We start from the raw sequence: 14968 nt of genomic DNA on the forward strand, positions 1-14968 counted from the left end.
CGGGTATCAGGATCAAATGACGATAGGTTTCTAAACCCTTGCAGTCAGCTCAGCAGGCTTAGGGTGCAGCATGAAGAGAATTGGCTTTGGCTTGAGTGGCTGTGCAACCTTGGGCAACTCACTTAACCTCTCTGAGCTTTGGGTTTCTCATCTGCCAAACTGGAGACTCTTCGCTAGGTGCTTGTAAGGAGCCAGTGAGATGATATGGCATACAGAGGATGCAGGAGTTCAGTCTCAAAGGAAGAGTCACGCAGAGGGAAAGACCCAGAGGTCATAGGATGGCAGGTGTCTCACTTGGTCAGGCCTGCTGTGCTAAGTGCATTCACTGCAACGTGACTGTGGCACATGCAATGTCCATGATTATTGTATAACTTGTTGGCAATGTCATGAGATGGTCCCAGTGACATAAGAAATAGTAACTGGAGGTCGGGCACAGTGGTTCATGCCTATAATCCCAGTCACTTAGGAGGCTGAGGTGGGAGGATCTTTTGAATCCAGGAGTTCGAGGCTGCAATGAACTATGATCAAGCCACTCCACTCTACCCTGGGTGACAGAGAGAGAAAGAAGAAAGAAGAAGAAAGAGAAGAAGGAGAAGGAGAAGGAACAAGAAGGAAGAAAGAAGAAAAAAGAAATCATAATTGGAATCCAGATATTAGATCTAAGGGACATGGTTTCATTTTTAGGAAATCACATGAAGTAATTATGGTGGAGTTTCAGGGTGGTTTGGTTTGGGTGCAAAAGGGTTGATAAACCCCTTCTTGGGACTTTGGTGACCTGGCAGGAACCTGCCCTGTACAAGCAGAATACCATCGCCAACACCTGAGGGCATCGCCAGCCCCAAATTTGGAAGACCCAAGATGTCAGCCAGTAGTGCCTCAGCCTACTGCCCTGGGCATGTCCTGCTGAAAACCTTTTAGCCCATGGAGGTCAGCTGCCACCTCTCTAAGACTGCGTCAGGGTGCTCTTTTCATCAAGCCCCAAACCCAGTTCCTCTGCAGAACAACTCAACCCAGACTGGGATGGAGAACGTGGATTCACCATCAAATCCCAGCACCAAAAAGAGTGCTCGGCACATTGGAAGCCTTCAGTCAATAACCAATTAATGAGCAAATGTCAAGCAATAAGGCTAAAGAAGAAAGTGGGAGGCAGCACTCCAAGGACTTAGCATTTGAGGTGGTGGAGATCGGGACACAGCCGGGAGGCAGTAAGTACCGGGAAAGGGTTCCACACGCGGCACAGTTTGGAGGATGGTTTGGAGGGGGTGAGAAAGGAGGTGGGAGGGATCGATGGGGAGAGGTTGCTGGCAGAAAGCCAGGTGGGGGACATGAGGGTTAGGACCAGTCCCTGACTAGGTGAGAGGGGAGAGAGAAGTGAAAGGTGATGGGGAGATAGGGAAAGTGGGGGAAGCTCCTGGCACGGACAGGGTAGTACTGTCCCCTGAAATCAGAATCCCTGGGCCTTTGTTTTTTGGGATATGTTTTTGTTTTGTTTTGTTTTAGAGGCAAGGTCTCGCTCTGTCACCCAGGCTGGAGTGCAGTGGCGAGATCACAGCTCACTGCAATGACTTCCTGGGCTCAAGTAATCCTCCCACCTCAGCCCCCTGAGTAGCTGGGACTACAGGTATGCACCACCACACCCGGCTAATTTTTTAAAAACAGTTTTCGTAGAGACAAGGTCTCATTATGTTGCCCAGGCTGGTCTCCAACTCTTGGCCTCAGGGATCCTTCTGCCTCAGCCTCCCAGAGTGCTGAGATTACAGGCATAAGCCACCACACCCAGCTGGAATCTCTGGGCCTTGACGTCATGTGTTGTTGAGGACGATTCAGCCTCTGGAGGCGGTTGACATTGCAAATGTGTCTGACATGTTTGTTGACACATTTTTTTTCAGCACCAACTGCCAAAGCATCTGGGATTCGCACAACATTTCAAAACAAAGCCAGGCTTTAGATGTAAACACATTCGGGAACCTCCGGCCGCAGCGGGTCTCATCAGACACCTTCAGGAGGACACCAGTTCCCTCTACAGCAGCCCCTAAACCTGTCAACTAATTGGAGGCAAGAGTGTCCCCTGGCCCCTCCCACACAGGGCACACCCATTCAGACGGAAGAAAATGTGGTTCTTTCCCATTAGCTCCAACTCTGTTTATTTAAAGCGAAGAACATTTGAGGGCTAGGGGTCCCTTTTCTGACCAGGACTGGGTCTTTGTTCCTCCTGCCTTTCTTAGATTTCTTTTTGGGATCAAGTTCCTTGTCATATGTGGATAAGTATGTTACTCTCTGAGTCAAAGAAAAACCCTCCAGTGATACCCCGTGTTGGCGAGGATGTGGCGAGACTGGAACCCTGCCCCGGCTGTGGGAGTGGAGTTGGTGTGATCAGTTTGGAGAACTGTCTGGCAGGATCTGCAGCAGATGTACACGGCCAGCAGTTCCACTCCGAGCTTCGTATCTAACAGAAACACATAAATGTGTACAGCAAAAGACACACACGCAACCGTCCACAGCAGCGGTCTTCATAAGCGCCCTGAACTGGAACTACGCAAATACCCACGGACAGTAGGATTACAGGATATCCGCAGAGGGGAACGCTCTAAAGCCGTGAGGATAGACAGTCTGCGATTACACACACCAGGAGGAATCACCCAGACATAATTTTGAATGAAATAAGCCAGACAAGGTGAAGATACACACTGCAAAGCTCCATTTACATGGCAATAAAGAACTGGAGAAATACAACTGGGTGTGGTGGCTCACACCTGTAATCCCAGGACTTTGGGAGACCGAGGCAGGAGGATTACTTGAGCCCAGGAGTTTGAGACCAGCCTGGGCAACATGGTGAAACCCCATCTCTACCAAGAAAACAAAACAAAACAAAAAACAAACAAAAAAACAAAAATTAGCTGGGCATGGTGGTGGGCACCTGTAGTCCCAGCTACTCAGGATGCTGAGGTGGGAGGATCGCTTGAGCCTGGGAGGTCAAGGCTGCAGTGAGTCATGATTGCACCCCTGCACTCCAGCCTGGGCAGCGGAGCAAGACTCTGTCTCAAGAAAAAAACAAGCAAACAAAACTGGAGAAATGCAGCAATCTGTTAAAAGTAAGGGGAGGGGTCTACTTAATTTGGGTGGAAGGAATAATAACCAGGTGGGGCACGTTCTGATTCCTCATCACAACTCATACATTCTCAATGGGACTAAAAAAAAAATCTTACTCTGTTCCATGTAAAGCACAGACATAAATACAACACATAGATACACTCCATATGTACTGAATTTTTGTATTACAATTTCATGATAGGGAACAACTAGGAAAATAACGTCTAAAAGCTCCTTAAGGGGATGTTCCAATAACAAGAGTTGTGAAACGCTGGTTACGTGGGAAATTCATTGAGTAGTGCGTTTAGGCTGTACGCATGCCTGCATGGGTGTTATACTTTTTATTTTTTTTTGAGACAGAGTCTCGCTCTATTGCCCAGGCTGGAGTGCAGTGGTGCAATCTCGGCTCACTGCAAGCTCCGCCTCCCGGGTTCACGCCATTCTCCTGCCTCAGCCTCTCCGAGTAGCTGGGACTACAGGCGCCCGCCACTACGCCCGGCTAATTTTTTTGCATTTTTATTAGAGACGGGGTTTCACCGTGGTCTCGATCTCCTGACCTCATGATCCGCCTGCCTCGGCCTCCCAAAGTGCTGGGATTACAAGCGTGAGCCACCGCGCCCGGCCTATACTTTTTATTTTATTATTATTATTATTTTGAGATAAAGTCTCCCTCTGTCGCCCAAGCTGGAATGCAGTGGCACCGTCTCAGCTCACTGCAACCTCCACCTCCTGGATTCAAGCAATTCTCCTGCCTCAGCCTCCCAAGTAGCTGAGATTACAGACTCGCACCACCACACCTGGCTAATTGTTATATTTTTACCAGAGACGGGGTTTCACCATGCTGGCCAGGCTGGTCTCGAACTCCTGACCTCCCTCAAGTGCTCTGCCCGCCTCAGCCTCCCAAAGTGCTGGGATTACAGACATGAGCCACTGCGCCCAGCCATATTCTTTAGTATAAATGTGCAATGGCTTTCCACCTCTCTTAGGATAGAGACAGGTGTCTTCTATTGCAGGGGTTCTCACGTGGGGTGACTGTATCCATCAGGGGACATCTGGTCATGTCTGCAGACATTTTTCGGTTATCACAACCTCAGGAGGGAGGTGCTACTGGCATTTAGTGGGTAGAGTCCAGGGATGCTGCTCAATGTCTCAATGCACAGGACAGCCCCCCACAACACAGAATTATCTGGCTACGAATGTCAACAGTGCAAGAGTTCTGAACCCCTAGTCTAGGTGGCATCTGAAAACCCAGTGCCCTGCTGCTACTCCAGTCCTCCTCGGGTCCCTCCCCACTCTCTCTGCTCCAGCCACGCTGCTGCCCTCACCGTTGCCCTCTTCTCCCTGCTGTGACCATTCCTCCCGACTCATGACCTGCTAGACCTTCCTCTCCTTCAGATCTCAGCTGAAAAGTCATTTCCCTGGGAAGCCTCCCTGACACCCACCCTCTCCATCCCCAAATAGCTCAGCTCCTGTGGGTTTATTCTCAGCGCCTCCACTAGCTGTGTGACCTTGGGCAAATACTTAAGCACTCTGTGCCTCAGTTTCTGCATCTGAAAAATGGGGATAACAAGAGTACCTGCTTCACAGACTTGTCAATATTATAGCTATAAAGTGCTGAACACAGTGTTTGGTACAAATTACGCTCTCCATAAACATTAACTATTAGCATCATTCTTTTATGCCCACAAAGCACTGCCTACCTTACTCTGTAGCACTTAATATGGTTGCAATTGTCTATACATGTGCGTGGTTAATAATTGACTGCCTCCACAGTCAATTAACCATCCCTCCACAGTGGGAATGTGGGCACTACGTTTTCATTCATCAAGGCATTCCACATACCTGGCACATAGTATGGGCTCAATACATATTTATGGAATGAATGAATGAAAGGACTATTGCCAAAGTCTGCCTAGTGATTCTGTGAATGGCCATGAACACATTTTATCTTTATTCTGTGTAACCCCAAGACCTACCGCATTTTGAGGCTGCTGGATGAGTTTCAGCAGGGCAGGGTGGCTGTAACCTGAGGGCAGGAGAGTATTGTTAGAGATCTCATTGCATCCAAGGGTTCCCCATGCCCCTCCCACCTCTCCTTTCCTCTCCCTTCCTTTCCAACCCCGCAACTCTCTTTAAACACCAAAGGGTCTTTTATCCTTTGTTGACAAAAAGAGATTCCTGGGGCCCCACCTAACATCCCTGACTCAGAATCTCTCAAGGGGCAGCCTAGAAATCCAACAAATTCTCTAGGAGATTCTGATGCTTGTTCAGATCTGAGACCTACTGGACTACATAAACATAAGGTGAGATCAACGCGCCAGGTGTGGTGGCTCACGCCTGTAATCCCAGCACTTCGGAAGGCCGAGGCGGGGGGATCACCTGAAGTCAGGAGTTCCAGACCAGCCTGGCCAACATGGCGAATCCCCCGTCTCTACTAAAAATACAAAAATTAGCTGGGCGAGGTAGCACGTGCCTGTAATCCCAGCTACTCGGGAGGCTGAGGCAGAAGAATCGCTTGAACCCGAGAGGCGGAGGTTGCAGTGAGTTGAGATCAGGCCACTGCACTCCAGCCTCGGTGACAGTGGGACTCTATTTAAATAAATAAATAAATAAATAAATAAATAAATAAATAAATAAATAAATAAATAAATAAAAAGGGAGATAAATGCAAGAAAATTTCAAGCCTGGGGCTGGCTGGGGAGTGTGGTTCAACAGGCCCGAGTGCTGGATCGCAGACAGGATCCTCACCTTCCTTCCCAGCGCCCATGGGCTGAGTCAAATCTCGACAAATGTTTGCTCAGGGACTGAGCGAGTAGTGATGCCACCTGCTATCTGTGACCCGCATGCCTCGTCCTGCCTTCATACATCTGCTTATTCCCAGAGTCCCACGGCATTTACCATCCAGACTGGGCCTGACATTGCACGACAAGGATTAGCACACTCGGATTCAGCAATTGCTCTTCTATGAATTTATCCTACCAGTGTGTATAACGATCAATGAGCATGGATCTTAATTGTGACACTCTGATATCTCAAGACTTGAAAGCAACCTAACATCCATCAATAGTGCGTCAGGGAAATAAGCCTTCTAATATAACGAATCAGCTGTAGAAAAGGGTGAGAGAGATTTATTTGTGCTGAGTTAGAATAATCTCTGAGATCTGCTAAGTGAAGAAGGAGAGACACAGGATATGTGTGTTCTTACCCACGCACTGAATATCTCTCTAGAAGAAGCAGGTTGCTTCTGGGAGAGGAATTGAGATGGGGCTCAGGCTTAGGAAAGACCCTGGTCCCCACTCTATTAAAATTAAAATAATGAGACAATAGGTGCAGCAAACAATAGGTGCAGTATCCCATTTTTTTAAAAAGAAATAAAAAAAGAAAAAAATTAAAATAAAAATGTTTGAAGTTAATTAATAAGGATTACACTGTAGTTATGTTAGACTCAAGCAAGACTTGTAATTTTCTAGGGCTTTTTGAAAGACATTCTTCACCATTCTATTGCATGTTGGCCTCCCCTAACAAGTCAAGCTCCCCTCCCCTCCCCTCCTCTCCCCTCCCCTCTTCTTTTCAGCAGAGTCTTGCCTCCTTGCCCAGGCTGGAGTGCAGTGGCACAATCTTGGCTCGTTGCGACCTTTGCCTCCCAGGTTCAAGCAATTCTCGTGTCTCGTGCCTCAGCCTCCGGAGTAGCTGGGTTTATAGGTATGTGCCACCATGCCCGGCAAATTTTTTTTTTTTTTTTTTGAGACAGAGTCTCACTCTGTTGCCCAGGCTGGAGTGCAGGGGCGCAATCTCGGCTCACTGCAAGCTCCACCTCCTGGGTTCACGCCATTCTCCTGCCTCAGCCTCCCAAGTAGCTGGGACTACAGGCGCCCGCCACCATGCCTGGCTAATTTTTTGTATTTTTAGTAGAGAGGGATTTCGCCGTGTTAGCCAGGATGGTCTCAATCTGCTGACCTCGTGATCCGCCCACCTCGGCGGGCGGATCACGAGGTCAGGAGATCAAGACCACGGTGAAACCCCGACTCTACTAAAAATACAAAAAAATTAGCCGGGCATGGTGGCGGGCGCTTGTAGTCCCAGCTACTCGGAGAGGCTGAGGCGGGAGAACGGCGTGAACCCAGGAGGCGGAGCTTGCAGTGAGCCGAGATCGCGCCCCTGCACTCCAGCCTGGGCCACAGAGCGAGACTCCGTCTCAAAAAAAAAAAAAAAAGAGATGAAAGCAAAGCTGGTCCCTCTGATCAGGGAAATCCTGCCTTGGGCTTTCGATGCTGTGGGACCCCCACATTTCAGGGCAGGACAGGGGCAGGCGCCTGCAAGGCAGCTACCATAGAAATAAGCTTGGGACGGCCAGGCACGGTGGCTCACGCCTGTAATCCTAGCACTTTGGGAGGCCGAGGCGGGTGGATCACGAGGTCAGAAGATCGAGACCATCCTGGCTAACGCAGTGAAACCTCGTCTCTACTAAAAATACAAAAAAAATTAGCCAGGCATGATGGTGTGCGCCTGTAGTCCCAGCTAGGTGGGAGGCTGAGGCAGGAGAATGGCGTGAACCCGGGAGGCAGAGCTTGCAGTGAGCCGAGATCGTGCCATGACACTCCAGCCTGGGCGACAGAGCAAGACTCCGTCTAAAAAAAAAAAAGGAATAAGCTTGGGAGGCAGAGAGTTGTTTGTTCACAGCCTGGCTTAGCCTTGGACTCCCTGTGTATGCCAGGAAAATCCTGCAAGCTCTTGAGACTTGGGCCCATCAGTCAACTGGAGGTGATGTTAAAAGACCCTACTCTAAGGCAGTTGTAGCCATTTAATGGGATAACATATAAGGCACTTCGCAATATGCCAGGCACATAGTAAATTCTCTATAAGCATTAACTTAAAAAAATCTTTTCAAAGACTACAGATATGGGAGGACAGGTGGCCAGACAGAGAACTTTTAGAACTTCTAGAATTTTTCTGTTTTTTTTTTTTACTGAGTCAGGGTCTTGCACTGTTGCCTCAGGCTGGAGTGCAGTGGTGTGATCACAGCCCACTGCAGCCTCAAACTCCTCGGTTCCAGAGATCCTCCTGACTGAGCCTCCAGAGTAGCTGGGACTACAGGCATGCAGCAGCATGCCTAGCTAATTTTTAAAATTTTTTTGTAGACATTGGGGTTGGGTCTCACTATATTGCCCAGATTGGTCTTCAACTCCTGGCCTCAAGCAATCCTCTTCCCTTGGCCTCCCAAAGTGCTGGGATTACCAGCATGCACCACTGTGCCCGACCAAACTTCTAGTTTTTTAAACAAATGCTGCTAATCTGATTCCCTGACCTTCATGCACACAGTGGCTAGCTGGGCATTCACACTGAGGGAGTCCTGGGGGGTGGGTCACAATCCCACAGCTAATACAGAGTCAGGATTTGAAGCCAGGACAACTCAAGAGCCCATCCCTTCCACTCCCACACAAAGGGGAGATGGGGTTTTTTAACTCTTGTCTCCAAAATGCCTTCCATAGCTGAGGCATTCCTGAATGATGGACTTCCCCAAAAGAATGAGTCATCCGCTTACTGTCTAATCTCATGTTAGTGGGAAATAAACAGGTGTGAGGAAATGAGCAGGGGAAGAAGACGAGGAGTGACAGCCAAGGCTGGGTCTCAGGGAAAGGCTCCAGGCTGCTGAGCAGGGTCCAAAGGGAGGTGCTGACAGCGAGCGGAGGATGCCCCGGGTTCCTCTGCAGCAGAAGAACCAGCATCAGATAATGTGAAGGGACAGGCTTCATCAGACACAGCCTATGGACTACTAAATGCAGCCAGGAATCCATCAGCCAAAGAAACATTAACCATCCAAGCTGCAAATAGTAGCTACCTGCATTTCCAATTTAGCCCTGTCCATCCTGCTGTGTGCCCTTTTACACAGCGAGTCACACTCTATGTGGCTGGGAGGTGAGCCTGGGGAGGCAGACGCTGTGGGCATCCCACCGAGGTCACTTTTACTGGGCAGGTCACCGTTTCCCAGCTGCTGTGTGTGTTGGTTGATAATAACTCCAGCTGCCTCCTTGCCTGGAAAATTGCCCTTGGCAAATGGAAGCCACTTTGCCGAGATTATACAAGTTCTCCCCTCTGGCATCTGATGGGCGATGACTGGCTGGTGAAGGGGCATAAAAAGCCAGGCCCTTTGCTTCAGTCTGAGACCAACTCTGGGGTGTGGTGTATGCTCCAGAGCCCCAAGTGGGGTCAGGCTGTGGATAGTTCTAGCTGAGACCTCATCCCTCTTAGCTTCTTCCCCCTGCCCCAGGCTGTTTCCTTTCCTCCCCTTTCTCCTGAGAGCTCTCCCTCAATCAATAACCTGCCCAAGAATCCCTACCTCTGGCTGGGTTCAGTGGCTCACACCTGAAATCCTAGCACTTTGGGAGGCCGAGGCAGGAGGATCACTTGAGTCCAGGAGTTCGAGACCAGACTGGGCAGCATAGTGAGACCCCGTCTCTACAAAAAATAAAAAAATTAGGCTGGGCGTAGTGGCTCACACCTGAAATCCCAGCAGTGTGGGAGGCTGAGGCAGGCAGATCACTTGTGGTCAGGAGTTCTAGACTACCCTGGTCAACATGGTAAAACCCCGTCTCTACTAAAAATACAAAAATTAGATAGGCGTGGTGGCGTGCGCCTGTAATCCCAGCTACTCAGGAGGCTGAGGCACGAGAATCGCTTGAACCTGGGAGGTAGAGGTTGCAGTGAGCCAAGATCATGCAACTTCACTCCAGCCTGGTCGACAGAACAAGACTTCGTCTGAAAAAAAAAAAAAGCAGGGAAAAAGGAAATCTTCACCTCAGGCTCTTCTTCGAGGAAACTCAACCTAAGACGCCTACCTGGGGGCCACTGTGGTCACACAGATGGGTTTGCATTCTAGCTATGATTCCTACGCAAGGTACCAAACCTTTCTATGCTTTGTTTACCTACCTGCAAAATGGGGATATTAATACATACTTACCTTGTGGAATTTGGGGAAGGAATAGATGAAAGAGGACATATAATATGTCTAATAATATACCCTTTACACATTATTTATTTTTTTCCTACCCCTGGGTGAAGTGTCAGCAACACTTTGGGATGTGCCTGCTGGAAGCCACATCCTAATACCTGGATAGCCACAACTAGGAGAGACAGAAACAGAGGTTATATCCAAGGAGTGATTTCCCAGCTCTTACCTATGGGGACAGAGGAGATCTGGCAATAAAGATCCAGCATGCGGTTGCCGTCCACATCAACCAGGTAATTGCCTCGGCTCTCTTCGAAATTGCAGAAAAAATGCACAGCCTCTGCATTCTTGGAGAAAGAAAAGACCAACTCAGGCTCACTGCCACTCCCTAGATTCTTGGCCTTTCAGGATTAAGCTTGAATCAGTGAAGTACACCATATCGTGACTATCTGTGGACACACAGAGGCATCTGTGGGTGCCGGCAATGTATTTCTTGTTTTGGCTAAGTGCATGGGTGGTTTGCTTTACAATAGTTCAGTAAGCTATGATTTTATATTTTATGAATTTTTCTGTATGTGTTTTATACATCAGAACAAAAAAAGAGATACAAATCTGAAGTTGATTCTGTTAAGATATGTATCGTAAACCTTAGAGCAAACTCAAAGAAAACTAAAATATGTAGTAATCATTAAAGAAATAAAAATGTTACACTGGAAAGTACTCAATGCAAAATGAGTAACATTACAAGAGGGCTGAGCGCAGTGCCTGATGCCTGTAATCCCAGTACTTTGGGAGGCCGAGGCAGGTGGATCATTTGAAGTCAGGAGTTCGAGACCAGTGTGGGCAACATGGTGAAACCCTGTCTCTACTAAAAAATACAAAAATTAGCCAGGCTTGGTGGTGCATGCCTGTGATCCCAGCTATGCAGGAGACTGAGGGAGGAGAATCACTGCACCCGGGAGGCGGAGGTTGCAGTGAGCTTAGATTGTGCCACTACACTCCAGCCTGGGGTGACAGAGAGACTCCATCTCAAATAAAAAACAAAAACATTACAAGAGGAACAAAAGGGCTGGGTGCAGTGGCTCACGCCTGTAATCCCAGCACTTTGGGAGGCTGAGGCAGGTGGATTACCTGAGGTCAGGAGTTCGAAACCAGCCTCAACATGTTGAAATCTTGTCTCTACCGGGCATAGTGGCGGGCACCTGTAATCCCGGCTACTTGGGACGCTGAGGCAGGAGAATCACTTGAACCCAGGAGGCGGATGTTGCAGTGAGCCAAGATTGCACCACTGCACTCTAGCCTGGGCAATAAGAGCAAAACTCCCTCTAACAAAAAAAAAAAAAAAAAAGAGGAACAAAAGAAAGAAGACATATAGAGAATAACAAAAAATGGCAGCTGTAAACACAACCATATGAATAATAACATTAACTATGAATGGATGAAACAATCCAATCAAAAGGCAGAGATTGTCAGACTGGCTAAAAAGAACCAACTCTATGCTGTTTACAGCAGACACTTTAGATTCAAGAACACAAATAGTTTGAAAGTAAAAAGATGGAGAAATGTATCTGATGCACACAGCAACCATAAGAAAGCTAGAAGGAGTTGTACTCATATCAGAAAAAATAGACTATAAAAAATATTACTAGAGAGAAAGAGAGAATATTATAAAGGGTCAATCCACTAAGAAGATATGACAATAATGAATGTATTTGCACCTAACAACAGAGCCCTGAATACATAGAGCAAAAACAGAATCAAAGGGAAAAACAATTTTATAATAATAGTTGGAGATGTCAACATCTGGCACTCCATAATGGATAGGACAACTAGGCAGAAGATTAGCAAGGAAATAGAAGACTTGAACAATATTCTAAAAGCAACCAGACCTAAGAAACATCTATAGAACACTCTGCCCAGCAACAGCAGAATACAGATTCTTCTCAAGTACATATGGAATATTCTCCAGGCTAGACCATACTCTAGGCCATTAAAAAAAGGCTCAATAAATTTAACAGGATTGAAATCACAAAAATGTGTTTCCAACCATAACGAAATGAAACTAGAAATCAATGACAGAAATAAATTTGGGAAATTTACCAAAGCGTAGAAATTAAACATGATGTAAATATCCAACAGGTCAAAGAAGAAATCACAAATGAAATGAGAAAAAATGTTTAGAACAAAAGCCAACTACATTTTTTTTAAAAAAGAGCCAGAACAGATTAAGCATCTGTCTTTTAGCTCAATTTTGATAAAGAAGCAACAGAAGGAACTTTACCTCATTCTCACTTACCTGAATTATATTCAGCTGTTTCATTAACTCCTGCAGGCAAGAAGAACAAAAGCATTATAGCAAGTCCACACTCTTGCCAAAATAGCTTAAAATCTTTCATGTTTTCCCAAGTCTTGGCATTTTTTTCTTTTGCCAATAACTTAATATTTTATTAGTCAACAATATTACTTTAAAAATTACTTGATATAAATAGTTGGCAGGAAACTATTCCATTACACACTTAAATTACTAGTATAATAGACAGGCTGGAAATTCAGACACCTGAAAGGTAAAAATAAACTAAAAGATAAAATAAACTAAAATATTCAGCAAGAAAATCCTAAGCTGAAGGTGTTTATCTAGTGTCCATAAAAACATAGATTCTCTGTTATATGGGGAAAAAAGGTGTTAACACCTCATTAAGAATATAAATAACTGGAAATATTAACTTGCATATCAAATAACCATTTATAATCATAATCCAAACACTCACTCCATAAACCACTTGTACTTTATAAAGAAACAGGGAATTAGAAACTAGCTGCTTTGATATTACAAAGATTTCAACTCCAAAAGTAATTCAACATAAAATAGATGTTAGCAGTTAGTGTCATAAAATTATATACTTCCACATAAAAACACAGGATAATATTCATGACAAGAATATGAAAAGGTATTCCAAGAATTTTACTACTACTGGATTAAAATCTATTTCCCCAATAGAAATATGCATTTAAAATATCTCCTATTTTGTTAGCAAAACACTATCCAAAATAACTACAATCACTTACATTAGTACAAAGATTTCTGGATTTATAAAATAGTTGCAATGACAAAAGAAGTATGTTTTGACAGTTAAAAAAAGACATTATGGATAAAATATGCAAAATATACAAAGAAAAAATAAATTTGCATTAGAAAGTTTTCAAGATCAAGTTCAAGGGCATTTGATCTCTGAGCCCTGTGCCATGTAACATTGCCATGTTCTTCCACTGTTGTTTGGATGTTGTACCCCAGCCCTTGACTCTGGACTTAAGGCAAGCTGTGACTTGCTTTGGCCAGCAGAAGGAGGCAGCAGTGATGGCGGATCCATGCGGAGCCCAGGCCTCAGTAGAACTATAGCATGTTCTCCTCTTGCTTTTGTACACCTTTGCCATTGCCATGAGGACAAGCCCCGTCTAGGCTTCTGGAGCATGGCAGACACATGGAGCAGAATCAAATCACTGCAGTGATTCAAGCCACGCCTAACCTAGATCAACTGACAGCCAGCTGTCCCCCAGGCATGGAGGTGAGCCCAACGGAGCTGCCTACGCAACTCCCAATGAACCTTAAATGCATGAGCAATTGGCTTGCTCTAGGCTAGCAGGATTTTCGTGACTGTTTGTTATGAAGCATTGTTGTGGTAACAGAAAACTGATACATCTCCTCTGTGATGCCTTCATTGGCTTTTTTTTTTTTTTTTTTGAGATGGAGTCTCGCTCTGTTGCCCAGGTTGGAGTGCAGAGGCACCATCTCGGCTCACTGCAATCTCAGCCTCCCAGATTCAAGCGATTCCCCTGCCTCAGCCTCCCGAGTAGCTGGGACTACAGGTGCCCGCCACCACTCCGGGCCAATTTTTGTATTTTGAATAGAGACAGGGTTTCACTATGTTGGCCAGGCTGGTCTTGAACTCCTGCCCTCAAGTGATCCGCCCACCTCAACCTCTCAAAGTGTTGGGATTACAGGCATGAGCCACCGCGCCCAGCCCTTCTTTGGCTTCTTATGGCAAAATGGCCTAATTGAACATCTGGGATCTCTGGTGATGAACTCTCTGAAAGCAGCTGACAATCAATACAGGTTCCTAAGCTTGGCTGTGCTCTTGCTTCTTAGGCGCCCTTCTCCCTTTTCCAAAATACCCCACTCAGGTGTGCTCAACTCACCCGAGATCTAGGCCCTGGGACTTCCGTCTTCATCAGAGGCCCATCATAATCAAATTCAACGTCGACTTTGGCTGCGGCTTGACTAATGTATCTGGATCCTGCAGTAAACAAAGACAATGAGAAATCCCGAAATCCCTGGTGACAGCAGAGATCATGAGGATTCTGCCTTGACAGATGCCCCATGTCCCTAACAGAGGTAGTGCCAGGACCTTAGCCCCATCCCAGCCAGACTACTCCAGAACACTGCGTCTGGACAGACCAACTGGGTCACCACAAGGACACTGTAGATTTTAAAAACGGGAAAACCCAGTGTCAGCAAAGTTGCAGGCAAATAGGCATGCTCCTGTTTTACTGGCATGAGTACAAGCTGATGCCAGCTTTCTTTGCATTTATTCATTCATTTATTTTTTTGAGACAGGGTCCTGCTCTATTGCCCAGCCTGGAATGCATTGGCCCCAACAAGGCTCACTGCAGCCCTGACCTTCCAAGGCTCAGGTGATCCTTCTGCCTCAGCCTCCTGAGTAGCTGGGACTACAGGTGTGCACCACCACACCCAGCTAATTTTGGTATTTTTAGTAGAGATGGAGTTTCACCACGTTGCCCAGGCTGGCCTCAAACTCCTGGTCTCAAGCAATCCACCTGCCTTGACTTCCCAAAGCACTGGGATTACAGGTGTGAGCCACCATGCCTGATCTGATGCCAGCTTTCTATTTCTTTCAACTGAGCAATCTCATTTTT

At 46.5% G+C, this 14968-nt stretch overlaps 1 protein-coding gene across 4 annotated transcripts in view; it reads right to left on the bottom strand.

Moving 5' to 3' along the window:
* Positions 1–14968, bottom strand: part of ABAT (4-aminobutyrate aminotransferase) — a 99835-nt gene that overhangs the window by 18988 nt on the left and 65879 nt on the right. For all 4 annotated transcript variants that reach the window (XM_032144642.2, XM_032144645.2, XM_032144644.2 and 1 more), the window contains 4 exons: positions 14231–14328; positions 12333–12362; positions 10266–10383; positions 5067–5116 (listed from right to left, as the gene is read on the bottom strand). In XM_032144642.2, coding sequence (XP_032000533.1) covers positions 5067–5116; positions 10266–10383; positions 12333–12362; positions 14231–14328 — 296 coding nt within the window. The remainder of the gene's footprint in view (positions 1–5066; positions 5117–10265; positions 10384–12332; positions 12363–14230; positions 14329–14968) is intronic.

The sequence above is a fragment of the Hylobates moloch genome, unplaced genomic scaffold (assembly GCF_009828535.3).
Source record: "Hylobates moloch isolate HMO894 unplaced genomic scaffold, HMol_V3 SCAFFOLD_23, whole genome shotgun sequence".
In the NCBI taxonomy this organism is placed as follows: Eukaryota; Metazoa; Chordata; class Mammalia; order Primates; family Hylobatidae; genus Hylobates; species Hylobates moloch.